General features: G+C 40.6%; 11 protein-coding genes and 2 long non-coding RNA genes across 15 annotated transcripts in view; 6 read left to right on the plus strand and 7 right to left on the minus strand.

Moving 5' to 3' along the window:
- LOC145702559 (transmembrane emp24 domain-containing protein 5-like) overlaps nt 1-26,877 on the plus strand; it is a 75,135-nt gene that overhangs the window by 5,463 nt on the left and 42,795 nt on the right. The gene's annotated exons all lie outside the window — the stretch shown is intronic.
- Nucleotides 125-2,910, minus strand: LOC145703869 (dynein intermediate chain 2, ciliary-like). Its single transcript, XM_081781268.1, has 9 exons — nt 2,810-2,910; nt 2,451-2,641; nt 2,257-2,409; nt 1,858-2,038; nt 1,405-1,817; nt 1,063-1,364; nt 652-1,017; nt 496-608; nt 125-453 (listed from the first exon to the last, which is right to left on the minus strand). The coding sequence occupies exons 1-9, from the start codon at nt 2,875-2,877 to the stop codon at nt 309-311; spliced, it is 1,932 nt and encodes a 643-aa protein (XP_081637394.1). The 5' UTR covers nt 2,878-2,910; the 3' UTR covers nt 125-308.
- Nucleotides 3,028-3,796, minus strand: LOC145704859 (uncharacterized). The gene is made up of 3 exons (XR_014134508.1): nt 3,721-3,796; nt 3,369-3,680; nt 3,028-3,328 (listed from the first exon to the last, which is right to left on the minus strand). It is a non-coding gene; the product is annotated as an uncharacterized LOC145704859 (long non-coding RNA).
- Nucleotides 3,873-5,325, plus strand: LOC145704235 (dual specificity protein phosphatase 23-like). The gene is made up of 6 exons (XM_081781679.1): nt 3,873-3,971; nt 4,017-4,214; nt 4,437-4,495; nt 4,537-4,618; nt 5,013-5,143; nt 5,186-5,325. The coding sequence occupies exons 1-6, from the start codon at nt 3,905-3,907 to the stop codon at nt 5,294-5,296; spliced, it is 648 nt and encodes a 215-aa protein (XP_081637805.1). The 5' UTR covers nt 3,873-3,904; the 3' UTR covers nt 5,297-5,325.
- On the plus strand, nt 6,175-7,576 carry LOC145703228 (protein Wnt-7b-like). Its single transcript, XM_081780559.1, has 3 exons — nt 6,175-6,253; nt 6,731-7,002; nt 7,111-7,576. The coding sequence occupies exons 1-3, from the start codon at nt 6,217-6,219 to the stop codon at nt 7,537-7,539; spliced, it is 738 nt and encodes a 245-aa protein (XP_081636685.1). The 5' UTR covers nt 6,175-6,216; the 3' UTR covers nt 7,540-7,576.
- LOC145702686 (sodium-coupled monocarboxylate transporter 1-like) lies at nt 10,327-12,272 on the plus strand. Its single transcript, XM_081779945.1, has 5 exons — nt 10,327-10,757; nt 10,797-11,553; nt 11,594-11,777; nt 11,820-11,942; nt 11,994-12,272. The coding sequence occupies exons 1-5, from the start codon at nt 10,335-10,337 to the stop codon at nt 12,220-12,222; spliced, it is 1,716 nt and encodes a 571-aa protein (XP_081636071.1). The 5' UTR covers nt 10,327-10,334; the 3' UTR covers nt 12,223-12,272.
- Nucleotides 12,276-14,528, minus strand: LOC145702687 (uncharacterized). 2 transcript variants are annotated; one of them, XM_081779947.1, is made up of 5 exons: nt 14,508-14,528; nt 13,337-13,595; nt 12,976-13,129; nt 12,722-12,930; nt 12,276-12,645 (listed from the first exon to the last, which is right to left on the minus strand). In XM_081779947.1, exons 2-5 carry the CDS (start codon nt 13,592-13,594, stop codon nt 12,472-12,474), a joined length of 795 nt encoding a protein of 264 aa, XP_081636073.1. In that variant the 5' UTR covers nt 13,595; nt 14,508-14,528; the 3' UTR covers nt 12,276-12,471. The 2 variants fall into 2 exon arrangements, with proteins under 2 accessions (XP_081636073.1, XP_081636072.1); XM_081779946.1 differs by lacking the exon at nt 14,508-14,528 and adding an exon at nt 13,838-14,051.
- Nucleotides 15,151-18,972, plus strand: LOC145702537 (uncharacterized). Of its 2 annotated transcripts, XM_081779770.1 has the most exons (8): nt 17,087-17,233; nt 17,280-17,447; nt 17,492-17,597; nt 17,639-17,805; nt 17,846-17,957; nt 18,207-18,329; nt 18,465-18,584; nt 18,631-18,972. In XM_081779770.1, exons 1-8 carry the CDS (start codon nt 17,228-17,230, stop codon nt 18,795-18,797), a joined length of 969 nt encoding a protein of 322 aa, XP_081635896.1. In that variant the 5' UTR covers nt 17,087-17,227; the 3' UTR covers nt 18,798-18,972. The 2 variants fall into 2 exon arrangements, 1 of the variants encoding a protein (XP_081635896.1); XR_014134319.1 differs by lacking the exons at nt 17,492-17,597; nt 17,639-17,805; nt 17,846-17,957; ... (1 more) ...; nt 18,465-18,584; nt 18,631-18,972 and adding exons at nt 15,151-15,219; nt 15,616-16,899 and having other exon boundaries at nt 16,971-17,233; nt 17,280-17,414.
- Nucleotides 20,232-20,881, minus strand: LOC145703295 (uncharacterized). Its single transcript, XM_081780634.1, has 3 exons — nt 20,795-20,881; nt 20,562-20,724; nt 20,232-20,478 (listed from the first exon to the last, which is right to left on the minus strand). Exons 1-3 carry the CDS (start codon nt 20,858-20,860, stop codon nt 20,273-20,275), a joined length of 435 nt encoding a protein of 144 aa, XP_081636760.1. The 5' UTR covers nt 20,861-20,881; the 3' UTR covers nt 20,232-20,272.
- Nucleotides 20,915-22,855, minus strand: LOC145703294 (uncharacterized). Its single transcript, XM_081780633.1, has 7 exons — nt 22,736-22,855; nt 22,424-22,477; nt 22,106-22,164; nt 21,607-21,757; nt 21,267-21,561; nt 21,145-21,203; nt 20,915-21,095 (listed from the first exon to the last, which is right to left on the minus strand). The coding sequence occupies exons 2-7, from the start codon at nt 22,467-22,469 to the stop codon at nt 20,953-20,955; spliced, it is 753 nt and encodes a 250-aa protein (XP_081636759.1). The 5' UTR covers nt 22,470-22,477; nt 22,736-22,855; the 3' UTR covers nt 20,915-20,952.
- On the plus strand, nt 23,890-24,188 carry LOC145705510 (uncharacterized). The gene is made up of 2 exons (XR_014134603.1): nt 23,890-23,957; nt 24,018-24,188. It is a non-coding gene; the product is annotated as an uncharacterized LOC145705510 (long non-coding RNA).
- On the minus strand, nt 25,092-26,075 carry LOC145703055 (transmembrane emp24 domain-containing protein 7-like). Its single transcript, XM_081780367.1, has 5 exons — nt 25,986-26,075; nt 25,822-25,941; nt 25,679-25,777; nt 25,495-25,638; nt 25,092-25,451 (listed from the first exon to the last, which is right to left on the minus strand). The coding sequence occupies exons 1-5, from the start codon at nt 26,058-26,060 to the stop codon at nt 25,269-25,271; spliced, it is 621 nt and encodes a 206-aa protein (XP_081636493.1). The 5' UTR covers nt 26,061-26,075; the 3' UTR covers nt 25,092-25,268.
- On the minus strand, nt 26,095-26,877 carry LOC145703057 (octanoyl-[acyl-carrier-protein]:protein N-octanoyltransferase LIPT2, mitochondrial-like). The gene is made up of 2 exons (XM_081780369.1): nt 26,281-26,877; nt 26,095-26,235 (listed from the first exon to the last, which is right to left on the minus strand). The coding sequence occupies exons 1-2, from the start codon at nt 26,849-26,851 to the stop codon at nt 26,138-26,140; spliced, it is 669 nt and encodes a 222-aa protein (XP_081636495.1). The 5' UTR covers nt 26,852-26,877; the 3' UTR covers nt 26,095-26,137.

The raw sequence follows: 26,877 nt of genomic DNA on the forward strand, positions 1-26,877 counted from the left end.
CAGATCTATGAGGATCTTGAAGATATGAATGACTGTTTATTTACTCATGCTCAAGGTCAGCTTGAAGGCAAATAAATACATCAATGACAACAAGTGCAAGTTCATTTGTTGATTGTTTATTATAAAAATATATGTTTAACTCGTTTTCAAAAAAGATCTAGATTTGTAGGGATTTTCAACGTTCAATATTTCCAGCCGAAATTTTGGACGACGAAAGTCTTTACAAAATTCTAGAGCGTTTTTGAAAATCGACATCTGCCTTTTATACGGAGAAGTATGCGAGGTTTTTGTTGAACAGATGGGTGACTTTACAAAGACTCGACAGAGTTGTCGAAAACGACCGCAACGATCTTCTCCATCTTCTCCATTTCTTGCTCGGGCACAACGGGCAGGGGCGTTGGGTCCTTCTTTGACTTTTTTGGCCGCTTTCGTAAGTTCGGCGACATTTTCAAGCTAAAATATCTTTCAACAGTAGATTTGAAAAGCCTATCTTACATTGTTGAGTTTCCTCGGGAGTCACCAATCAGACAAACTGGGAATTCGGGGTTGAACTCAAGTCTGGTTATCTTTGTTTTCTTCTTTTGTACGACTACTTGTTCACAAAGAGGCTTAAATTATCACATTATATTTGATCATTTTTTTTCCAAAAACCTGATATTTATTGATATTGAGATCATAGACGAAGCATTTCCCGTCCGAAGTCACAGCGCCAAAGGCGGTGGATGAGAAGATTGACCACGAGATATCTCCAACAGGGCTTTGAAGATCGAACGAAAACAGAGCTATTTGACTGTTTTGACTCCAGACTTTGACGTGCCAGTCGTCAGAGGAAGACAAGAAGATGTCTTTGTGGAATGGGTTCCACTTGATAGAGCTGACAGCCATGCTGTGGGCTTTCCAGCGACCTAAGTATTGAGAAGAATAGGCGGTGGAACACTTGTAGATTATTCCCTCTTCAGAACCGACAAGGAAAACCGGACTTTTATCGGAATGGAAGGCAATCGCAGTGCCACAAGCCTGTAATTACAACTATTTGTTTCTATAGAAATCAAGTCGATCTACCTTAGCACCTTCTGCAAGCTCATCATCAAACAGGGTGATAACCTCCTTAGTTTCTCCACTCTTTGGATCCCAGCACTTTACAGTTCCATCAGATGAGACGGAGCAAAACTGATCGCTTTGCCATTTGATAGCCCACACAGGATCCACGTGTCTTTCCGCCGTTTTACAGCGGTATATTTCCTCCTTTTTCAATAAATTGAAAACAGCAACAGAGCCATCGTAAAGGCCGACTGCGACGAGGTGGCTACGCTCTCTACTGATGTCCAAGCACATAACACCGACGTCGGTTTCGAAGATAAATCCTTAATAATTTGTCAAACTATAATTTGAAATATTTTTCACCTGGATAGGAAGGATTTTTGAGCGAATAAAAGAGAAGATATCCGATGCCCTGCCTTGCGTAATCATAACTTCCAAGTCCAACTGCAAACAAGTCGTGGTACCTTTTGCTCCATTGAGTCGAAGTAACCGAGAGTTTCTTCGCCTGCGCAAAGTTGTAAATCCAGAGCGGAAGAAGAGTTCCTTCTCCATCGCGGTACTCGTCAGACTCGTCTTCGAAAAATCGGAAATCATCGGCAATATCGAGATGTGTGTTTTGATTGACGATTCGTTCCATTATAGCGAGGGACTTTTCCAACGAGGAAGATTGCACCGGAGTTGATTCCTTAGGGGCGTCTTTTTTGTCCTTGTTGGTTTTCTCTTTCTCAGCTACTCGACGGGCAAGCTCGGCTTTGTATGCATCGTAGATGACGTGTCTTTTTATCTGTTAGTATCTACCTGATTTTTTCTACTTACTGGTTGATGGTGACCGAAATATTTTCCCGTTTCGGGGGCTCAGTCTGTACATCTCGCTCACGCTGCAGCTGGGTTACTGTTTGAGCAGACCTCTCCCCAAAATTGAACTGGTTTCTGACAGGTTTTTCAGCCTCTGTTTTATGATGAGATGCCCTTGATTCTGCTTCACTCGAATGATCTTCTAAAAATCCAATGAATTCAACTTTTAATTTTTTTTTTTGAAGATGATGAAGTATTTATCCACATGCATGAATTGGATGAAACGAGTACTCATAAATGAGATGACGAGATACAATTCACGACATTAATCGTTTGTTACTCTTTTTCAGCAAAAATTGAAGTCTTTTCCATAATTTAACGCCTGAAGAAATTCAAAGATCGCCAAAACTAATTAATTACCGACTGGTTCGATGGCCTTCGTTGGTCCGTATTTAGCTTCATCAGAGTCGACATGAATGAGGTTTCCTTTCAGATTGAAGTGCACTGCGAGTTGATCGACATGAGATTCCTTTTTGAATTCATTTGCAGCGAAATCGAACCGGATGATGTTGTCTAAAGAATTTTTACGATTTTCGAGCTAGTTGTATGAGTACCGGGTGCTTGTGGGTTGTTCGCGGTCAGAATTCGGGTGTGTTCTTCTTTCAGTTCCTTTTCAGAAAGCTCGAGTTGGTCTGGGGGTTTCATTACGACATTTCCCTTCATTAGATCGTCGCCATACGTGGATTGGAATCCCATTGTGGACTGGTTGTCGCGTCCATGTCTAATCGTACTCCTCGTTTCATCGCTTATAATCCAAAATTTTAATTTGGGAAAATAAAAGCATTTTTATAATACGGAAATAAATTATTAGTAAAATTTTCTAACTAAACATGAAAATGAACTCGTACCTCAGGATTTTCGGGGAACTTCATAAAAAATATTATTTTATCCTAATTTTGGTACTCTTTTATACCTTTGAGTAGTTCCAGCATTTTTACTCTTCACTGGGGCTTTCTTTGTTTCTCTATTTTTCGGCGGCATTTTAGACTACGACTGAAATCTCTCACTCTCGATGATTTCCAGTAGAAGTATTTTTTCAAACAAAAATGACGAACTGCGCTCGCGTTTCTATGGAAACTGCTTCCTGCATTGAGCGTGTTCCGTCGATATTTTTATTCATAGATCCGATAAGATGCCTTTTCAGTTGGAATTTATTTATCCCATAGTTTCAAGCTGATCAGGGGTCAGACAATCTGGGGGATGAGATGAATCGAATGCTGATTTTGTACAGGGGCTTTCAGCTATAAATGAATGGACGGTAGCATCGAAGATTCTCCGAAGTCTTTTTTGTTCCATATTTCCTTCTGCAATTCCCGTAGCGTTGAGCCTTTCTATAAGGCATTTATGTCTGACAATTCCAGGTTTTACTAGCGCAGTTTCGCTTCTTTGACAATCGTCAGAAACACCGGCGAAAACATCATTACGAGTTTTCCTAAATAAATTAACGAAACGATAAATTGAAATTGACCAACGCTGAAAGGCACTGTTCTCTTTCTGATAATCGTATGCAGTCGAGATGCTTTACATCCATCATGAGTCTGAGGGATTTACCAGCCATGCATCCCCCATCACAGCCGAGGGTTATCATTTTGCAAATAACTTTTTGGGCTTTCTTCTTTCCGGTTTTTATATATTTTTATAAGATTATTGATTATCGAAAACATGCCTGTTAGTTGTTCATAATTTTCAATATCATTCGCTTGGGATAAAAATATCTTCTGACATAAAGCACAGTATTCGATTCTTTTTGAAGGCCTGCAAAGATGTGTTTTTGAAAGAGGAGCCTGAAAGCTCATCTAAGCTAGAGATAAAGACTTTTCATACCTGAGAACAAAGATTTATCAGAAAAAATAAAGAGAAATGAATAAAACCCTCATTCTCTGACTTTATACGAATTTTGGCAATCGTTTGAGTAAGCTCTTTAGTCACGCTCTTCTGATGAGATTTTCACCTCGCTGCGAGGTAGAACCTTGAGACATTACCTTCTTTGGAGAATTTAGAGAGAAAAATGGAACCTCCAAATTTCAAATGGGCACTGCCAAATGTCGCCATTCTTGGTCTTCCAGATCATCCGAGTGAGTTTTTTATCGAACAAAAAAATAGAAAAACTGACAAATAAGAGATGTATGAGTGGCTCTTGCAAGAGGGAATTTCGACTCTTTACTCGATTCATCCCCAAGTGCCCAAGCAAATCAAGGCTGTTCCAAAGCTTGAAAACATCCACGTCCGAAAGTATCCATACGAACAACTGAAATGCGATGAGCTTCTCGCTTTCGTGGAAAAGATTAATGATGCCCGTCTTCGTGGCAAGAAAATCGGTAACGAAAAAAATCACTCAATGTCAAGGCAGTTTCCGGCGGGTCGCTGAACTCGCCGAGTTTGACACCACTGGCCTTTCCCAATTGACGTCACCTGTTGATTAACCTGTCCGGAGAAATTAGATACTCCGGAAGCTTAGCGTCCATTAATAATCGTGCATTAACATTCTTGCCACTTTTATTTATGAATTTCGATTTTTACGTCAAACATGTTTTTTGCAGCGTTTCACGATGCGGATGGAACTGGCCATGCAGCTATGATTGTTGCTGCTTTTCTTCAAGTAAGAAAATTTTTTCACGGGAAATTTATTGATGTTTTTAGAAAGAACATCCAATCCGACCAGCTGAGATTCTTGAGAAAATCCGCGAGATTCAGCCAGGCGCAGTTCCAAACTACCAACAAGAGGAAAGCGTTCTTATTTTAGCGATTAATTTTGTTGATTTTTTTCACTTAATTTTTTGTTGATAAAAATACCTTCAGAAGGCAGAAGTATTTTTTTTGGAAAATTTGCATTTCAGATTGATCAATTAAATAATTACCTTTCGAGACATTCCAATCTTGGTTATTGCGTTTCTATTTTTGTCCAAATAACAATAACTATAATCCTCTTAAATGCTAAATCTATAAGTGGCATGATAAAACGACTTTCACACCAAAAATTAGTCGCAACGTAATAATGGCCGCCCGTAAGTGTTAATGCATCTCGCCGCCAAAAATAGATCGGCGGGTTGCTTCTATTAGCGCGTGAATTCGCTCAGAATTTTAAACGTCCGTGCAAAAATTGCACACGCTCTGACAGGATCGACTACTCGAGCTCTACAAACATCTGACAGCTAAGAACGGATTCAACGGAACTTTCTTTCCTTTCGATTCTGCGGATGAGTTTTTCTCTGTAGATGGAAGATCGGGTCGAACTAAGAACTATTTTGTATGTCTGAATTATTTATTTCTAATCTGATTAAAATTTAAGCCTCACTCGATGTTGGTCGCTCCTGATAGATATTACCGCGATGCTCATTATTACCTTCAAGATCAAATTCAAGAGTTTGAGCCACAGTATCTTACTCCTTTTCCATACTGAACATTTTCAATAAATATTTTTGTAAAATGATACTCGCAATATTTTGGCTGGCAAATGCTTGTAAAGAAAAAACTTGAAAATTTTATTGAAACATTAAAAACCAATTTGTGTCGATTTTATATTTGCCAAAGAAATCAATTCATATCTTTTATTTATGAAATCAAAATCTTGCAAAAGTATCAAAAATTGCAGGAAAAAAGTATCCGGGTGAATTTGGATGAGCTTTGGCGCCTCCTCTGATTAACTCAATGTGTCCAACTTGGTTGTAACTTGTTTTAGTATGCTCTGAGCTGCCAAGATCCTTTTGATCGTTTCCGCCACAACTGTCATTTTCCTCGAAACTCGTCTCACTTCTCATTTTCGAGCTGCTTGAGCATAATCACGTGTCAATAGTCCGTCCTTTTTTATAACGAGCGAAAAGGCTGAGAGTTGACGCTTTCAGCAAAAAAAGAGAGAGACTTTTGAGAATCAGAAAGTACACTAATCGGAAGAGAAAGAGAGAGGGAGAGACAGTATGATGAAAATCGTCTACGTTCTTCTCTGTGAAACAGTTTTATCTGCAAAATATGACCACAAAAAGTATTCATGGTAAGTAACAGTGCGACTTCTTTTTAATTTTAAATGACATGAACGAAGATTCGAGAGCTAAAAATTTTCTTCAGGACAAAAGTCATGGAGTACGAAGAAGTTCCTGTTCATTCTTGCAAGCACTTTGCCCCAGATATTCGAAAAAAGACCTTTTGTCACAACTATCCAAATTTGATAAACGAGCTCGCCCTTGGATTCCGCATGGCCATGCATCAGTGCAAAGCAGAAATGTCGGATGAAAGGTATTGGCGTTTATTTTTTTCCATGATTCCAAATTATAATTTAGGTGGAATTGTCCAACCACGTCAAACCTCAGAGACCCCATCACGAAGATGGACATCAACTCTTTTGATCTGATGCTTGGGACGGGTAAGAAACAAGTAAAATAGTTGATTCACGCGTAAGAGCAATTAGTGGCTTATTCCGTGACATGTTGATTATGTATCACCTTGTAATTAATTGCCTGCTCAATCATCACACGTTTTATGAAGCGTAAGCGGCCATTGACACGGGCTATTTTCGGGCGGGGCTTCGAAATAATTCTGTTGACAGAACCATTCTGTAGAAAACAGAACTATTCTGTTTCAGTAAAATCAAAGACTGGGTGTGCGCTTCGCGCCTGTTTTTCAGAAAACTCCAGAATTGAGAGTATCATGTTTTTTGACCATCGCTTTATATTTATACCGCCGCAACTACCCATTTCGGCAGCAATCATGCCCAATTAAAATTTTCTTAAAACAGAATAGTTCTGTCAAACAGAATGATTCTGTCAACAGAATTATTTCGAAGGCCGGCCCTATTTTCGCCTTCGAATTCGTACAATCTGATGATGAAAGAATCTTTTAGGAACCCGAGAAAGCGCTTTTCTCCATTCGCTTGTCTCAGCAGGTGGAGCATTTGCAATCGCTGCTGCCGAAGCTAGAGGTCAACTCAAAAAAGAACGAATTGAAAAATGCAATATCGATGGACAATATGACGAAAATACTGACCAAAAGAAATTCTACCTGACAGAAAAGTACTCCAAATACGGCGGCTGCGTTTCCGATCACTTCTACGAACCCGACTCATCAGGTCATATCGAAAAGATCCATCATCACAACGCACGCCAAGGCCTGAAGGTAATGAAGAGTTGAATTAATTTAAAATTGTTACGAAGAAATTCAACGTGTGGATTATTTTGATCGAAAAGGCACTAAATTAATTCCTTTCGCTTATTTTCTTTTCAGATACTAAAAGATACAATGGTAGAGCACTGCCGCTGCCACGGTGTTTCTGGAAGCTGCCGGTTGAAAACTTGCTGGAAATCGCTGACATCGTTTGAAAAGGTTTCCGCTGCCACCTTTGAGAAATTCAAAAAAGCAAAGAGGACGAAATCCGCAAATGCCATCGAAAGTTCAAAGTACAATGACAAGCTGGTTTACTCCGAAAAAACGCCGAATAAATGCGAAAAAGACGAGAAATTCGGAATGCTTGCTTCTGAAGGTCGCGAATGTACACTCAAAGGAGCAAATAGCTGCAAGAAATTATGCTGCAAGGGAAAATACGAAGCAGTCAAAATTAAAAGCATCGAGCAATCGAACTGCAGATTCAATTGGTGCTGCAGTGTTGAGTGCGACGAGAAACAGGTGGAAGAGACAAAGTACTACTGTATATAAACACCAAGGGAAACATGTTACTCTGTAAATACTACTTTTAACTGTTCAGATTTTTCAATTGCAAGGTTCTTTATGTTACACCAAATACATCAGCAGATGAAATCACCAAGTGTGAATTAATAACTCTGGTTCGGCATTCGGCCCATTCCAAGCGATAAAATCCGTGTACGCGTAAAAAGCAACTGGTAGTGGCTGGTCGATTTTTCGAATTTCAGTCATTTGAAGAGTCAAGTTGTCGAAATTGAAAGTTATTTCATATTGAGACATTATGATTTCAGAAGAGATCGCGTTGTCTGTTATCGCGCAATCGTGAATTTGAAGTCGTCTGAATTTAGTTTCTATTTTTCTCGTTTCAAAAAATCTTATACCCAAGTGATTCTAACGCCTTCGATCCGTAGTCCAGAGCTTGCGAAACCAACGGAAAATTGTCATCTGCCCTTTCTGAGTGGCTGCTCATCTCCCCCAAAAACACCCAGGTCTTATGGAGATAACGGTAGACTTGCACGACTCTTGAAAAATCCCGAATTCCACGGGTCATTTCGCCAACTGCAATTAGCGTCAGTCCTTCGGAATCAGGCACGGGATAAACTCTTTCAAGTGTTTTGTCGCCCGACATGTGCTTTGAAATATGCCAGCTCCACTTGGTCCATTTGTAGGTGTTTTGAACAAGGCGCTCTCTTTCGATTTCAAGCGTTTCGAAACGCACAATTTTCTCGATTTGATATGTTTGAACAACTGAGGCTTTATTTTTATAATTGAACATTATTTTCCGCTGCCGACTGTATGAATTCAGATTTGCTTTTCGAGATAGTTCAGTAGAACACAAACAAGAGCTTATTAACTAGAAATATCCTTCCCTGAAAGATATCTTGTCAGCTGCCCTCCATATGAAAATTGAGTGTAGTACCAACACGCATCTAGTTCTTGATAAGACGAGCAAAATAATAATGCTGTCTCCTTGTTGATTTCAGTAACGGCGCAAGAAGAGAAAGTGTTAAAATTAAAAGTATTCTGGGTTCCGGTCACATGGGAGATCAATTTTAGATCATTTATCTTTCGAGGAAGGAGAAATACTTTTCCATTCGCTTTTATTCGAGTTTTAATAATTATTTCTAAATATCTATTAATTTATCTTCTTTACTAATAGTAATTTCTATTACAAGAAATTTAAAACTCTAAGTGAAACCATGAGATAACTTCCTTTGTAAAAAGTAGCACAGCTCCCTTCAAGTGAATTTCTAGTTATTGTCGGCGCTGCAATTTCATAAGGACCTCGTCTTTCATCTAGTTCCTTATGTTGAACCCAGATATTTATCGTCCCGCCATTATGAAAATAATTATGAGCTTTTTCTTTTGAGTTTCGAGTGACAATATCGTGTTCAATAAATTTCTTCTCACAATAAAATTGTGGACAAGGGCAGCCATTAGGACATCCAGATTCATAAGGACAGTGGTTTGTGCCCGCACCTGCTAAATGCCGACAGATGGCCCGACATTCTTCGACTCTTTGATCATTTAAACAGAGTTCTTCGCAAAGCATGAAGCTAGAAAATTCATAGCGCTTACAGAGACGCAAATTCGTCTGTTGCTCTAATTCGGTGAATTTTCGATTGTCAGGTTTGTTTCGTCTGCTTGTTGTTCTAATATATTCAACCTGAGGCCAGACGAAGACTTTTGAGCTCCTACAACTTTGGAATGCAGACTGGCAATCGGAGAAGAGCATAAAATCACTAAAAACTTAATAAAATCTTGAGAAAATAAAAAATGCATTAACCTTTTTAAGCAAATTTTATAAGGCATTGTGCAAACGGTCGTCACTAAATTTGGTAGCATTGATTTTCTGAGTTTCATGACGCCGTAAAGATTTGTGATGAGAATTATAGTCAGCCAGAACGTTGTCCCAATACCGACGTATGAAAGCATTTGCTTCCATGATTTATTGCCGCTTGAAAGTGTAGAATTGAGATTTTCAATTTGAGAATAATTATGTAACTTACTGTTTTTTGAAAAGCTTGCCATAATCATCTGGCCTGTTTTTCCAGAGTTTGGAGTTAAGCGAAACAAGATACACATGCCCTTCCACCATTGCGAGTTTTCCATCGCAACTGCATCTAATTTCTTTTAGCGCTAGAAACTTTATATTCATACTTACTCGGAGCAGCGAACCAAGGTCTTGACATCAAGTTTTTGCATTTCTTGGTATCTCTTTTGAGCTTTTTCAAGCTCAATTTGAACCACGGTTTTACTCAGAATCGTTCTTGACCTTTTTTCAAAATACCAGACTTCAAAACCGGATATTAGGCAACTCATCTACAGAAATGCACTAGTTATCAGTGCAAAGGAAAGTGAACGCTTAAATTTGCTAAACTTTACTTTCTAGCAGACTGTCTGCCACTAACGGCCAGAAATTCAGGGTGACAGCTTTAAAATCTGAATAAATATTTTACGAAATTGACGGCACTTTTTCTTCGGGGTAGCGTGTTCAAACACGAGAAAGTAGAGCGCGAGAAGACAACTGTAGAACTTGAGATTCAAAGTTCGAAAAATGACGGATCCAGGAGAATGTGTCCAGGATGGATTTCAAATCACTTGCTTGACTTATTATAACTTTACGGTTGCTGATTATATCATTTTTTCCTTTATGTTGGTCATATCTGCAGCTGTTGGAGTATTTTTCGCTTACAGGTCACGAAATACTGAGACAGTAGAAGACTATCTTCTAGGAAACGGTCGGACCCTTTTCTTATTAAAATTGAATGATAAGCTAGAAAAACCGTAAAATAGCCGGTCGAACAATGCATTTCTTTCCAACTTCCTTGTCAATTATGTGCACAGCTCTGTCGGCGATTACGATTCTAGGTACTCCGTCGGAGTTCTATCTCTACGGTGGAATGTATATTTGGGCAGTGGCATGCTTTTTCATCAATCTCACTTTATCTGCCGAAATATTTGTTCCAATTTTTTATAAATTGAAGATACGCAGTACGTATGAATTCCTCGAGCTTCGATTTCATCCGATAACGAGAAAAGTGACTATGGGGCTTTTTCTTCTTGCCACGGTCGTTTCTACTGGAGTTGCAATCTATGCACCTGCCACAGCCATCTCAGCAGTGACATCGATGGATTTGAATCTGGCGATATTGTCGTGTGGAATTGTCTGCGTTTTTTATACGACGTTAGGAGGAATGAAAGCTGTAGTTTGGACTGATGCTGTTCAGGTAATTCTTACATCAAGACAGCCTAAGTAATCTTTGAAGTCTGTGTGGATGATTTCCGGGCTTCTCGCAGTAACGATCTACTCCGCTGTTAACATCGGTTATGATGAAATCTGGCAAAAGGCAAAGGACACAGGCCGGACAGAGTTTTTCGTCACCTCATGGAATCCAACAGTGAGAAATAGTATCCAAGCATTTTTGATTGGAAAAACATTTGGGTTGGATGGTTACTCTTTCTGTGTAAGTCAGAACTTTGTTCAACGATTTCTTGCATGTAAAAGTTTGGGTCATGCTAAAGGCTCGGCGTATATGTCTGTTGTCTGGTTTGCAACGATCATTACTTTTTGTTTGACGAGTGGTTTTGCTTTGATTATCTACTACGAGCTTTGCGATCCAGCTGCTGCGGGCTTTTTAGAAACGACCGATCAACTAATGCCCTGGCTTACTACTTACATATTTCAAGAAAACGCGGGAGTGAGCGCGATCTATGTCTCTGGCGCATTTGCCGCATCATTGAGTACTGTCAGTTCCGCACTTTCTAGCATGGCGAATGCCTTGGTCTCCGACTATTTATTCAAATGGACTAATAAGTTGTCCGAAAACAAGCAACTTATAATTTGCAAATCGATTGTTTTGATCCTTGGCGGTTGTTGTATTGGATTCGCGTACATGGCAGCTTCGCTTCGCGGTGGTATTTTAGAAGCAGCCCTCGCTATTCCCGCTATTGTTGGAGGACCCACGTGGGGAGTGTTTTTGCTTGGTGTTTTCTTCCCGTTTGTGGAGTTTATTGGAGTCTCAGGTTGTCTTGTTTAAATATCTTACCTTCAACGATTCTTTAGTGGGTATGCTTTCTGGAGTCATTGTTTGCACCTGGATGTACGTTGGAAGAAATATCGCCCCGATTCCAACAGAAATTATCGAACTTGCTGGCAAGTTGGAAGTCAACACCGATCAATGCATGTATGAAAATGGAACCATGTACCCTGGAAGTGATGCTCAGCCTGAATACGTTGAGAACACACCGTAAGTAGCGAGTTTTCGTGAATTGGTTCTGGGATGTTTTAGGTTGCTTTCGTTCTATAATATTTCTGTTCATTACATTGGAACTCTTGGCTTTGGTACGACAGTAGTTTTCACGCTTTTGACCAGCTCAATTGTCCATTTTCTTGTAAAAGGAAGAAAATACAAGTAAGCCGCAATTTAGAAATAGAAATTCTTAGCCACAACATCAAAATTAAGCTTGAAACAGCGAGATCCGCGTCTTCATTGTCATCATCTTTCAAACCTATGGCGTTTTATCACCCGTAACGAGGTCAGAAGCGAAGATGATGATTTCTGGATTTTGCCTGACGCCGAAAAACATGCCGTAACAAACTCCGACCTCTCTCCGGCCGAAGAAAGACCTTCAACGACGAGTAAATCCTCAAAGAACATAGTGTTCCCCGAAGAAGTGCAAACTGATTTCTAAATCTGTTGTCTTCTATGTATTCAAATATTTTTACGCAATTTAAGAATAAAGAATCAATTTAAAACTTTGTATTCCTCAGTAAAAAGGTAAAAAAAGCAAGAAAGAAAGAAATTAGAAAATTAAAATAATCATAATTGAAGAAGGAAATTTTCATTTTTTACCACGACGATTTTTGTCATACTTGACCTCAGGTCTTTTTGAAGACCGTCAACAGTCTCGAAAAATCCCCATGTTTGCGAATTGACGCTCTTAGGCAGTAATGCGATAGACTTGTATGAGAATGACAATAGCAACAATGGCAAAGAGTAATTTTAGAAGATTGCGGAGGGTTTGGCGCTTGATTTTTTGGGTGAATTCGGTCTTCGAGTATTCTTCGAAGAGCTCGCCTCTTGTGTTTTTTCGTGGAATGGGTTCGTTGGGAATCTTAAATGTATTTCATAAATCTGGACTTTTTCTAACATTATCTTTTTGGACATCTAAAACAGCGCCTAAATCTTACCGGAACTTGAAGAAATTTGCAAAGTGGCTCCCAGCCATCCTTAATGTTCCAAATGAGAAGCTTGTCATCCGGTACGACGGATTTCACGTAAATTATATGGCTCAGGTAACGCTGTTTCATGATACGCTTATTTGCAAGGAATCGGTTGGATAAGGCCTTTTGCTCGAAGCAGCAATCGACGCCGAACATAATCCTCACCGAGTGTATTCCTAAAACACAAGTTTACTTTCAAGAAAGAAAGGAATGTTGCTTACCAATTCTGACCATTTCGTAAATTTCTTTGCCAAAGAATCCGTGCCACGCCAAATGTGTCGCTACGTTTACAGCGATGCCTTTGAAGTTTTGCTCAAAGAAATTGATCCACGACTCGTACCAAACATGTTCATTATCTCGAACGGTGAGAACGACCTGAAAAAAGAAAGCTACGCGCGAGAATTTACTTGACGCATTCTGTGAGCAAAATGCGGTCAATGCAAGATTTATCTTGTTTTTGGTTCTTGCTAAAGAAAGAGACATTTACCAAAGAGCGGAAAAATTTGAAAGGGAAAACTATGGACTCTACTGTATTTACGAAAACAATTCAAGCGACAGGTTAATGATGGATAGCAATTTTACCTTTCCTTCCCCGTTTGCTCTCCAAAGCTCCTCCCAATAAATATTTCCGGGGAAGTCCTGGTTGGTGTCAAAGTTGTTTCTCTCATATGCATCCAAAACCTTCTTAATGGAGCCCCTTCCTTCCATGTACTCGAGCCACTCCTCAGTCAGGAACTCGCATGTCTCAATGTAATCAGCCACGCGAAAGCCCAGTTTTTCAAAAGCAGCAGAAGCCGATTTCGAAGCAGTTTTCGGAAAACCAGCGCAGATGAATTTCATTCTTAGAAAATAAATTATTTTGAAATAATTTTGAGTTAAAGGCGATCAGCCGTAGAAGATCCCAGAGTTCTCTTTGATCGGGTTTATATCTAGATAATTTTTATTGCTTCGTCACTAACAGATAGACCGGCTTTCTGATCGGAAAGTGATGAATAGGATCAACGACTTCACAAATTTACTCGATTTATTTTTCGAAAAAATCTCTTGATGTCAGTACATCAAAGTTGAAGGACTGGAACTTACTTGTGTGGCATTTTATTATTTGCTTCATCTTTTATGTCTATCAAACAGTAGTCCGCGTTTTCCATTTCAGAATTACAGTGCGCCGATTTCTCGATTTCGAAAGTTATGAAAATTTCAATCTCTGTCCGGATTGCAATTTCTAGCCACGGTCGGATGCATTCCTGTGCAAATAGTGCGGAAAATTGTAGTGCGGGGATTGTGCGCGCGAAGTTTTATCACTTTTGGCATAAAATCAAAAGATTCAATCGTTGCCCGCTCTTTGGTGGTACCAGTTCTATCATAAAAAGGATCTCAAAAGGCAGATCATAATCCGCAGTTATTATTTGAATTCTTCAATTGAACATTTGTTTAGTTAAAAACCTGTTAAGAAGCCCTTCGATGTTTCTTCTTCCGACCTTCTCTTAGTTTTTAACCATGCATTTTTTATCCCAACAAACCTCGAACAAAAGTCCTATTGTTTCGTGATTATGAAAAAATTGAAAAAAAAATTTCGGAAACAAACGATTCTTGGCCGCTCAACTCTCTTCTCTCCGGGAATCAGCAAAGTTCAATCTCAAGTAATGTGGACCCGTGCCCGCAGCTGATCAATATTATGAAGTTAAAATTCTATATTTAGAGCTCTGATCAAATGTCAGGACTTTTACATTATCATAAAATTAACATACGGTACCTCGATAGTTGAATGATCCCAGAAAGAAAATCGTGATTGATTTAATAGAGCTCTCGAGAATCACTTCTGCTGTAGCAACTTCGCTGTTCTCCGGATGCTACTTTCTTCTTTTCTTCCTCGGGGAGAAATCCGGTCTTGGAGAATGTGTGAAAAAAGAATTGTCACGCTGTTCGAGCGTGCCCCTTTTCGCCTTTGACAAGCAGTATCCATGCCTCCCAGGTTTCTGCCCATTCTGAGAACATTAATTAATAATTGCTCAGTTTGACTTACTGTTTAACTATCGCGTAAGTATGGATAATGACGTGACGATTCCTTGGAAATGAATGAGTAGTTCTACATTTGCGAAAGAAGCGGCCCTGTTTGTTCTGTCTGGCGATTACCTTCGATTAATTTTATGAATTTATCTTATTGTTTTGCAAAATACCGTTAGATGGATGGAGATCCAGGTTATATTAGGTCATAATAAACAGTTCAGTGACGCATGATTACAATATCATTCCCTCAAAAACTCCTTTCACCACCATTCTAGCACTTTCTTAGACAGCGAGACCCCCTGACAAGCGCTCGACACATCTCAGAGGGCGCCAACGAGCGCCGCGCGAAACCTCCGATAGCGCGTCGATGGTTGAGGTCTTTGCACAATCGGAAATTTTTCGACTTTTTGAAGATTTTTACTTTTTAAAAGAGAGAATATCCAGGCGATTTTGCTGAGGTAAGCTATCGGTAGAATCAATGAATTTGAAATGTTACGTAAAGAAAAGGAGACATTCCGAGAAAGATCAATTTGTTTCAATGTCAGTTTTACGCAGCGATAAATCTACGTCAAGTGTTTGAGAAGCGTGCATAAGAAAGCAAAGAATGATCAACGCACGTTCCACTTTATTTTTGCACTTCAAATAATTCTGAATATTGATGACTCAGGTTTTACTAAGACCAATTTGTTTGTAAATAAGGGAAGTTTACAACACGTTTAATCCCCGGATGCTTCCACTGGGGTTTACTACTAGCGTATTTTTCCGGCTTAGATGTCTCTTTCTGAATAAACTTGTCAGCCAAAATGTGCGAGATAAGAGATATTTTTCAAATATGATTTCTGATATGATTTTAGGACGGTCAAATGCGTTGTAAATTTTTGCTGCTCGCCCTGCTGGGTCTCGTTTGTGGACAATTTGGGAGTTCAAGCTCATCCCTCCTCCTCCGTAGCCTCGTCGAGAGCTTAGAGCGCAACCTTGTTGCAAAAATTGAACACGTCGAGCGGGTACTTAGAGATGATCTCGAAATCCTGGACGATAAAATATCAACTTTCGAGGATGAACTTCACGACTTGAAAAAGACCCAATCGGAGCTGGAGACGCATGTCGAGTCGAACTCGGCGAAATTGGATGGCGTTGAGGGCAAGATCCAGGCTGCTGGAAATCAGTTGGCTGACCAGTTCATGGACAATATCAACATCGTCGGCATGTCTGTCACCCAGTTGAGCGACAGAACTCAAATTACAGAGGATTTAATCAAAGACAGCCGCTCAAGAATCGATGATTTAGAACAAGCCTCTTCAAGCATCCGGTCAAGAACGGAGCGACTCGAAGCTTCAGCTGAACAACTCGAATTGCGACCAGAAGACATCACTAAAATTCTCACTGCTGTTGAAGAGCACATGGGTGGTGCAACTGCTTTCGAACTCGAGTCCAGAATCGGCGATTTAGAATTAAGATGGGATGGAAATGTCGACGAGAAAATCGAAAACGTGACAGTTATTTTCGACAAGCGTCTCGAAGAAATGGCCACAGAGACCATCGGAACTATCCAAGAAGATCTGACAAAGATTTCAACCAAAACTGACACGCTCCAAACATCGGTCGAGACTTCGGTTGCAGACTTGTCGGTGCGAGTTGAAACTGCGGTCGCGCAAAGCGGCGCGCTTGGAGACGCTTTAGCTGGAACATTTCAGCAGTACGCTTCGCTCAGCTCCCAGATTTACCAACTAAGCAGCGACGTAGACCTCAAGGTGGCCACAGTGCAGGATCAATTCACAGATCTCAATCAGACCATTGAACTCCTTGGCTCGACGATGGAGTCGATTCTTGAAGAAGGCGCTGCTACTGCTGAATTTTACGAAATCAAAGCGAAGGTTCTTGAACAAGAACTAAGCTCGAGCGCGTTTGAATTGAGAATCAATACCAAACTCGATGAGTTTGCTCAGAGAAGCGACTCCGTTCAGCAAGAAATTTCGAATATGCAGACGTACCAAGAAGAAGCAGGAAGCCGACAGCAGCGACTTTGGGATGAGTCCGCAAACTTTACAAAGACTTTCAAAGATTTCATTGTCGAAACAAACGAACACATTACGGATTTGACCTCGAGATCAGCAATGTCGAGCGAGAAGTTGACTCAGGTAAACAGGATTAACCACAAAATTGTGTTTGAAAGACTCAAAATGAAACAACTCGCAAACCGTTATTCAAGGCATACAACATGGCCGAATCCGCCAAAAATGGAATCAAGAATGCCATCCGAAAAGCCGACGCCGCTGACAACTCAAAGGAAGTTTCAAGTCTTAGGTCCTCCTTGTCGAATTTGGAAAAGAGGTAAGCTCGATTAAAAAATCTTCAGATAAGAAGACCGGAGAACTGGAGGCAACACTTTCCGTTCTTAGCAGTAATCTAACCACCGTTGGGCCAATCGTGGCAGAGAATACAGAAGCTGCCAAGGATATCAGACGAATGAAGGTATTTATAAAATATAGAGTACACTTATCTAATCACGTTGCGTAAGATTGATATCGACACTCTTCGCCGCAATCTGCAGTTCCAGGCCGCAAGAATTTCGGGTGGCGATTTGGGAGCACGAGTCGGCGGGGAAAGTACCGGAGCTTCTTCCGAAGAAATCGAAAATTTGAAAGCTCATATTGACTCCATTGACGGCCAAATCGACAGCATTCAGGTGGGTACAATCGAAATAAGTTGTGAATTTAAATTTATATTCAGGATGATATCGACCGAGTTGAGAGCAAATCTGACGCAACTAGCTCAGCGTTGAAGGAGTTCCAGATTCGAAGTGCTGCGGCCACGAGCTCACTTGAAAACACAATCGGTAAGGTGTCCAATTCATTCAATTGAAACCCTTCGTTGTAGAAGCTCAAGGAAATAAGTGCTTCGCGGGGCTCAATGAGCAAGGACAAATTCTCAACACCGTGAGATTGTCTGTCAAGGAAATCTCCGACGATCTCTTTGAAGAGCAAACTTCCGCATCGAAGAAGTTCGAATCCGTCGAGGAGAAAATCTCAAACTTTGATTCAAAGGTACTTGTCTAAAGAGACTCTTATCGCTAATCCAATCCAGGTCGATGAGTTTGGGCGCACGCAGCAGTCATTGTCAAGCTCCGTTTCCAATTTCCGACAAGATGTGGAGATCTCCATCGCTGGTTACCTCACCTCCTTCACTCAATACATAGGTAACCTATTTTTCTATTTTGGCCATCTGGTGCTTACGCAACTAAACCGCGGGCATCAAACAAATAAGAGTTAGAAAAATCATTAGAAATGCTTTAATGATTCTTTATCTTCGCTTTCTTTGTTTGATAAATTCATACACGTCTTAAACATTTCAAACGTGAGCGGTCTTGAGAGCCAAGTGAGATGGATTGGATAATCGCCGTGCCACCTGGAAAGAGGACCAGTTTAATCATGTTCTTTGCGTTTAGAAAAACGGCAGCGAGGAACTCACACAACGTTACGATACGTGGCTTCGAACAAGGACGTTTATTCTTCGCTAGAAGATGCCTCGAGGATTCTCCCATTCAACGATGTTGTCACTGATAGCAACGGTACAAACTTTATTAAACAACTTTCGAAATCTAAAACCTAAGATATGAAAATAACGACTTAGAGTAAGGGCTTACCTGAGAGTCTTAGAAAACCTCAATTTCAGTAAATGGAGCGCTAATCGCAACCAAATTTAGGATCCGCAAATGGCTCGGGTATCAGCATTCCATCCGATGGGCAGTATGTTATTAGCGCGACGGTTACGACTGTCAAGGGCTCAGTTATCTTTGTCCAAGTCCTCAATACCAGCGGAGAAGGTACATTACTCGTTTATAAACCGCTCTCTAAAATATTCGTGAATAGTTCGAGAAACTGTTCGTCTCTACGAAGGAAGCTGGTCTGCCGCAGGAAACAGCATCGTAATGGATCTCGTTCGAGGCGATACAGTAATGATCGCCCTCTCCGAGAATGGCAAGGTCGTCGATGGAATCTACAACTACTTCACTGTTTCGTTGGCCGAGCCAGCGTAAGCAATTCGATTTCATCAGACTGGAATTTCGCGGACACCTCATAATTCTGATCACTTTTACATTTCCCAAAATTAAAGCAAATTTTAATTTTCGAAACGCCTCGCTACGAGATAATCGAACCGAGATATTCGTAGAAATCGGCTGCTACTGTATATAGAAATTATTTGACTGTAAATAAAACTCGAAAATACTTAAAAAAATATAATGTATTTTATTCATGACAAAAACAGGAGAGACCAAAATTTTTATGAAGAGCTTTTGGCAGATTGGATAGAATCGATGAATCGAGAGTATCTAAGCTTTCAGGAGAGCATGAATAAAGGAGTCGTCAGATTCGTCAGTTTTTTCTGTATCTGTAAGATCCTCCGAAGAAGAGTCCAAAAACGAAAAGGGATCATCTAAAATCATGCCATGCGAAGTCAGAAATAGTAAGTGAACCTTTGATTGTGATTGAATTCATGAAACTTTTTAGTCCATCATACTCAGCATCGGCCTTTTCAATCTCACGCTCAGCATCTTTGATCTTGTCTTCAGCTTCCTTGACCCTGGCGATGGCTTCTTCTTTCTAAAAACCAAATGGTAAAAACATGATCCCTTTTTTATCTAGAAATCACGATTCTATAAGTGATATTGTATGACCATAGTATTTGTCAATGCAAATTAAAAATCAATCAAACACAATGAAATTCATCGAGTGCAGAAATATATTTACAGGAATGTACAAATGTAATTATTCAGAAATAGAACAGTCTGTTGAGTTTCCAAATGTCGACTCCAAAATGTTCCAAAAGTCTTCAATACTTCCTTCGCATCCGTCAAGGCAAAAGTTCTTATTCAATGCTTCTGGAAGTCGGTTGAAAGATAAATTGACAGCTTCCAAGCTTTCTCTTCCATCAGAAAAGGCACTTGGGCAAATTGTATCGATAAAGTTTTGGTCCAAATCGAGAATTTTCAACTCTGCATTCGCTGAGAACGTCCCGGGCAGGATAATCTGCAATTCATTCCTCCCGAGATCCAGCCAGGAGAGTTCTTCTAAGGACTGAAACGTTTCCGGCTCCAGAGACTTGATCGAGTTTCGTCGCAATAGAATCTGCTTCAACGCTGTGCTGCGTGTAAACGCGTTGTCAGAAATGCTTGTGATTTGAGCACTCGAAGCATCCACGTATTCCAACTTCTGGTTGTTGTTGAAGTGACTGGATCAGGGGATAGAAAATTGTGAGTATTTAAGTTTGAGTGGAGCTTCATCAAAGATGCCAATTAAGACGAAAATTAGAAGTCGATAACCTCGGATTAGTTTGAGCATTTTGAGTTGGCGAGAGTTGGAGAAATTGACTCAAATATTACTGTTTAATTTCAGCTTTACTCGACAAAAATGGCTTTCTTAAGATAGACAGTCATGTTTTATGCTAATAGAATTATGCGCGTTATTGATAAGCACTAGAAAGCTTATGCGTGAATATAAGATAAGCATCAGGTCATGTCAAGGCCAGAAAACAATCCCCTTTCCTGCTGCTGAGTCGGCCCACATTATTAAACTGCAAGAAGAGATATTCAAGGTTGGTAAGTGGAGCCAGCAATTCCGGATTGATGTTCGTAAAAGCAGCGCCCAGATCAAGTATTTTTACATTTGTTGCTCCGACGAAGACGGTTTCCGGAAGTTTTACTCCATTATTTCCATGACCTTGAAATTAAAAAATTGAGTCATTTTCGCAAAATTGAATATTTTGCAAATTGGTTACTATGAAATTTTCTCTCTTGCAGTACCTAAGGAGATGACTTCGAGGTTACAATTTTTGGCGAACGTGGCTTCGTTCAATTTCGCGAGCTCATTGCCATGCAGCTGCAACTCGCGGAGTGAAGTCAACGTGACCAGCGTCTCCTTCAGCTGCTTTTCATCGGTCATTCTGTTATTCGCCAGCTTCAGAGTCTAAAAAGTGACTGATGAGGAATGTCCTTACATCATCTCTTTTTTCTAAAGAAATTCTTGGGCGACTTACTTGAGTGTCTCCAGGAATGATGGTCTTGTCTAAAATGCTCGGGTTGTTCAAATTGGCGCAGTCCATTTCTTTCAAGGGCTGGACAAGAAGCACGTTGGCTAAGATCACTTGGAGCCTCGAGTGACCACAGTTATTCAACGTCTCTGCACTCTAGTGTTTTAGTTAGCCGATCCTGAAGCCGATCTGAATATCGAGGCTGGCCGGTAATAGCATGGGAATGGCTTTGAAGTATCGGGCTCGTTGCACCGCGCGCCCGTCCATCCACGTTGGCAGGCATCACCTTCCGCTCGCGATTGATGCACTACAGGTAGGCAATTAAGACTCTTAGCTCTGCCTGGTGTTTAGCTTACCGCATGTTCCATCGAGCATAGTGAAGCCGCACTTGCACACGCACTCGTAACCGGGGGATCTTTCGAGAGTTTTTGATCTGTATCACTTTATTTGTACCAATGATAGCGGCTCAAAACCTTGCCTATTGACGCAAAGTGCGTTTTCTCCACACACATCTCCTTTGTCGCACTCGTTGATGTCCTCGCAACTTTGAGAAAGATCCATGGTCCAATCACATTGCGACGGATTTGGGCACGCGCAGCTTCCAAACCGCGTCTTATCGAAGACCTTCCCTCCAAAACCCTGGCCCGGATCTGAGCAAGAGATCTTGCAACGTGTTCCCTTGCCGTACTTGTCCTTCTCCGCACAAGACGCCGTAACACCTTCAGGAATCTGCTCTTGCGTCAACCCAGGGCAGAAATTAACAGACTCGGCAGCTGAACATTTTGAATTTCAAATTCAAACGATGGGAATTCGCTTACGTTTGCAAAGAGGGGCCGCGGAATCGCCGACTGTATCAAAAGGAAACGGCCGCCAGCTGCAGCCATTCCGCTTGCAAGTGCACTTGTGGCTGCTACTGCCGACCAGAGTGAATCCATCGTCACATTGATGCTCGCAGAGAGATCGTTTTTGCTAAAATAGAGTATCTCTAGTGACTTTCCTTTAGAAAAAAAACTAAAATTGAATCCCTTTTTAGTAAAAACAATATTATGAACTTGTTGTTGAACACTTGAAGTTCTTGTAGCTCAATTTGTGATGTCGCTAACCCCAATTAGTAGAGCTACTAATTTCAAGTACCACCAACACGATAAATATAACTCTAAGCTGTCTAACAAATTATCTCTGTCAACAGGGCATAATTCAAAAAAACAAAAAAGAAACGCTTGAGATTCAGAATCTTCTCGGTATAATAAACTATTACGAAAAAGGCACACCCTGTTGATTTCCAAATAAATTCGTTAAAATTATAAATAAGCTTACGTGATCGGCGTTGCAGTTCGAAGTTCCGTGCTCTAACTCCATTGGAAAGCATCCAGGTGCTTAGAATGAATGTTAGTTAGATGGACACACGTTTGGGTAATTGCATCTTGAATTCAATTAACCCAGTTTGTTGTGTTAGCAAGCACCAAAATTGATTGTTCGTGACGTTAGAGAGGAGATTGTAAGTAAGTTGAATCAAAACACCAGACACTTATGAGATCACATGTGTCTAATCATCACTCTCTAGTTACGGCAATTCTGATATAATGACACAAATAGAGTGGGTAACATATTGTTCACCGTTTTCATCGAACTTACTTCCTCGTCTGCCCATGTTGATTTTGTCAATCATGCTTTCACTCATTTCTAGGCCTAGATTTTTCGATTATTGAAAAATATAGATACAGAACTGTGATTTGCTACTAGAATCATTTAACCCGACTCAATATTATTAAAGGAAGTCCGACCTTCAAATATGGACCCGCGTTAAATGATCCTAAGTAACTCGTAGACGCGTGGATAGTCGTAACTTCAGCGGAGACTAAAATTTCAAGCAGCGAGAATTCACGCTTATATAAAGGTATATAAGCGTAGCAAAAGCATGCAACAAAAGCTTCTATAAAAATGTACCTGAGATATCTGCACATGCACTTGGAACGTCAGGCGTAAGCTCGCACTGATCTCCAGTACAGGTGCAATTCTTCCGGACCTGCCCGAGACGCTGAAAGTTTTCGTTGCACGAGAGCGTACACTCCTGTTCCAAGGGCTCGACTTTATTTAAATTTGCCTGAGCATGTATTTTTTAAAGGACTTAGGCACTTCAAATGTTACGCAATGGGGGGAGGAAGTGGTTATAAGTATGCCGAACACTAATTCTGAGAGTGCCACATGTGCACAAAAATAAATTCTAAAGAATAATACCGTTAACATCAAATTATTTTTAAGAATAATATCGAGCCCTAACTCAGTTTTATAGTTACAAAGCCAAGAGCCGTTTTCAACAAATGCAACTGCATCGCATTTTGAAAATTGTCTTCGTCCTCGACTTTTCCCTCGCTTTTTCTTACCATTTGTAGCAGCCATGAAAAACACATCTGTGGCTGACTTTTCTCCGGCTTGCAGTAGCTCGGCTTGTAAAGAAGACTGGGCTAAAACCGGCACTGAAGCCAGCAGCAGGTTGACAAGCATCGTTTTCTCTTTTTTGGAAGATATTTTTTCTCGAGGAAGAAATTTCGAAAAGGCTCCGCGCGGGAAGAGCCGCTGAATTCGTGAAACCTCTGAGGGCGCGAGTGAGCGATTTGCGCTATCAGGGGGTCCGCGACGGCAAAGTACAATAGCGTGAAGTTATGAAGTTATCTCGTTAGGCCAGCTGCAATACAAGTTAACTGTTGAGAACATAAACATTTATTACGAGAACGTGAGAATTCTAACACGTTTTTATTAAAACTCAATTTGGGCCTGAATGTCTGAAAAAACGACTCAGACAGGATTTTTCTTGAGCTTTGCGAAACGATTGACGGAATTAGCTTATTCAATGTTTTTGAGTTACTGTAGTCAGCGCTTCGATTTAGCACTCCCATGCGCCCGCTGGTGAGTGCCGAACGAGATTTACGAAATTCGTCTTGAGCCTCAAGACATGAGGCTTCCCCTCTTCGACAATTAGAACAAGAGCCCAGAGGATGATAGTCGATCGATAAATTTTATTCAAACAAGAAGAATCAATCAGTTGAAAGAGATCTTACTCCGCTATTTTACTTTATTTCCCTGCATATAAACTGTAATTGCATTCAGAGTAACTATGATCTCGCGAATTGCTCGTCCAGCCGCTCGCATGGCTTCTCAGCAGACCAAGGTATGCTGTTATCTTCAAGGAGTTCCATCTAAGATCATTGATCCTAACCCACATTTTTAGAAAGAGCTGACTTTAACCAAGCCCATGAAAATCGCTCTAGGCACCACTCTCGCCCTCCTTGCAGTTGAGTACAACTTTCTCGTCGGCAATCTTACTCCTGGTTGCAACTCGATGGCTTTTGTACCCAGGAATTGCATCAAAGGAAATTACTAATTTATTGAAATAAACTGAATTATTGTCTACTGAATTAGCTGTCCCAAGTATTGTTATGCGCTCGCCTGTCACCCTGATGACCTACTTGCACCTTTTTGGTAAACACGATGATACGCTCGGATCCAAGTCAAACCCCGGCTTGAATCGAAAGTGACGGGCTAAATCAACGCAATAAAAACTAACATCAGGTGCAACCAAAGTTGTGGTACTCGTCGACTCAGCCCAAAAATACTTTTCGAGATTGTGGGCATTGGTGTACCCTCAGCGTTAATTCAATCCTTCTCAAGCGTTCGTGAAATCGCGGAAAAAAACGCACGTGGCAATTTTTCATCAGTGACGAAAGCGTTTATTCTGAGCATTCTCCTTTTTAATTTTGTAAGAAATTTCTTGAAATCGAGATCAAGCGATCTCGTTGCTGAAAATTTCGATCAATCACAGATCGGACGTTGAAGCCCTCATTAGATAACTAAACGTTACTCGAGGACATAAGAGCAGAGTACTTTTGCGTTCCACGGAATCCAATTTTAAATTGCAGTAGACTTATCATCGCTCAAACTGACTCACTTGGAACTTGAGTTAATGCTGGGATGGTAGATTTAAGCAGTACTCGAGATAAAACAAGAAGAAAGAGTAAATGCCCGACAAAAAGAAAAGAAGCAGCGAAAATGTAGTCGGTGGCTGTGGGAAGATAGGCGACCGTGAAGGGAACTAATCGCCGACCGCGGCCAAATATTCGCCCTGATAAAAGACCTTATCAAAATACATTTCCGACTGTACAGTTCTAACTCTTCTCTAACACCTTGTAAAGACAACGTGTTCCTATCGTAAAACATTTTGGTTGCAAGAAAGATAAATTAGTGAATAAGCTCTTTTCGCAATTTTGAAGAACAGAGCTCCAAAAGAATAAATAAAAAAGGGTTTATTTTCTATAAATGTTTGCGTGTGTAACAGAATTGTCAAAAAGGATGAATACTTTCTTTTTGATACAGATTTGAAGAAGTTTGCTAAAATGTTTGCCGCCACCGTAATTAGTTAGATTACTAGAGAAGACAGGTATTTGGTTAATTTACTACGAGAGTCTAAAAATAGTGGAGTCTTCTATGTCCTCACTCGGCCGTATTTTTGACTAGGGCGGTCTTGGAAGAAACTGCGAAGAATGACGACGTGGCTGAGCGAAACCAAGACCATGATTACTGATTGCAAGAAGCCCCAAAAGTGAATCTTTGTATAAAGCTGCTCGGCAAAACTGCGACCGGAAGCTTCTCGAAGTCGATGATGGGTCTAAAGAATAATTTCAATCATCAAAAAATATCTCATTTCGAACCTGGAAGTCCCTGACTTTTCGCATGTTCGAGTGGACCATTTCAGCTGAGATATCCGCCTTCGAAAGGGGCCCTTCTTCGTCGATTGGCAAATCGTGTCGTTCGTACTCTTGCTGATCTCCAACAGCCCAGTCCAAATACACGACCTGGTTGTGTTAACTCATCAAAATGAAATTGATGAAATACCTTGTGCGAGATTGAAGAGAACTTGTTGCTAAAACATGCTTTGTAAATTCCTCCTATCGTGGCGGTGAATGGCGCTTGATCATATGAAGTTCTCTTTTTCTAAATAATCATTTAGAACTTGGTCGAATCATTTCTTCGCAAACCTCATAGACTACGTTGTCTTCGGAATCCACCAGTTCAACATCGATATCTAATTTGCCACCTGTAACGACTTGAAATTCAAGCACACTTTGTTCTCCTTTAGGGATATCTTCCATGAAACACTATTATCAATATAACTTCCAATATTTTCAGCAAAAATGCGAACCTGTATTGACCTTTGCTCCAGCTCAAAAGTAAGTTCTGTCGCGCTAACGATCCCAAAAAGCAGAAACAGATACATTTTCTGAAAAAAGTGAATGCTACAGTGTTCGAAATTAGACTGATTGAATTGAAGTATGGAAGGTAAATTGGAGAATATTAAATAATAAGCTCTTCAATGGGCACTTTCAAATGCTTTGATAATTTTTCAATGAGAACGGGCGCCACTTCTTCAACTGTCACTTCCCTGCCGAGTTCTTAAAGTTTGAATTGAATCGATCAGGTCAAAAGAGAAATCCTACCTCTAGTAAGGCTCGTTACTCCTTTATCTTGAATGCCGCAAGGTACAATATTTCCAAACCATGACATGTCGGTATTACAGTTGATAGCAAGTCCATGTGAAGTGACTTCTTTTTGCGCATTGATTCCCATTGCGCAGATTTTATTATCGCCGATCCAAACGCCTGTGTGAGGACTGGTTTCTCCTTTCAACCCGAATTCGCCAAGAAGGTCGATTATAGCTGATTCTAGCGTATCCACGTACCATCTAATAGCATTTCTTCGCTCAAGTTTCAAGATTGGGTAAGCAACGAGTTGCCCTGGCCCGTGAAAAGTGATGAGTCCGCCTCTGTTGACTCTGTAGAAATCAGCGCCTTTTTCGCGAAGATATTCCTCCACGGTTTCATCGTAGATCTGTCCTCGCTTCCCGACTGTGTATGTCGGTGGATGCTCCAGCAAAAGCAGCTGGTTTGACGTTGCTTCTGGCTTTGATAGGTGTTGGTCGACGAGATTGTGCTGCAGTTTAAGCGCCTCCCCGTAGTTAATTCTACTCAGCCACTTGGTCCGAATCGGTCGTGTGAGTGCTGCGGCCATTCTTTTTCTGAACAATTTTTTGCTTG

The sequence above is a fragment of the Oikopleura dioica genome, chromosome PAR (genome assembly GCF_907165135.1).
Source record: "Oikopleura dioica chromosome PAR, OKI2018_I68_1.0, whole genome shotgun sequence".
Taxonomy (NCBI): domain Eukaryota; kingdom Metazoa; phylum Chordata; class Appendicularia; order Copelata; family Oikopleuridae; genus Oikopleura; species Oikopleura dioica.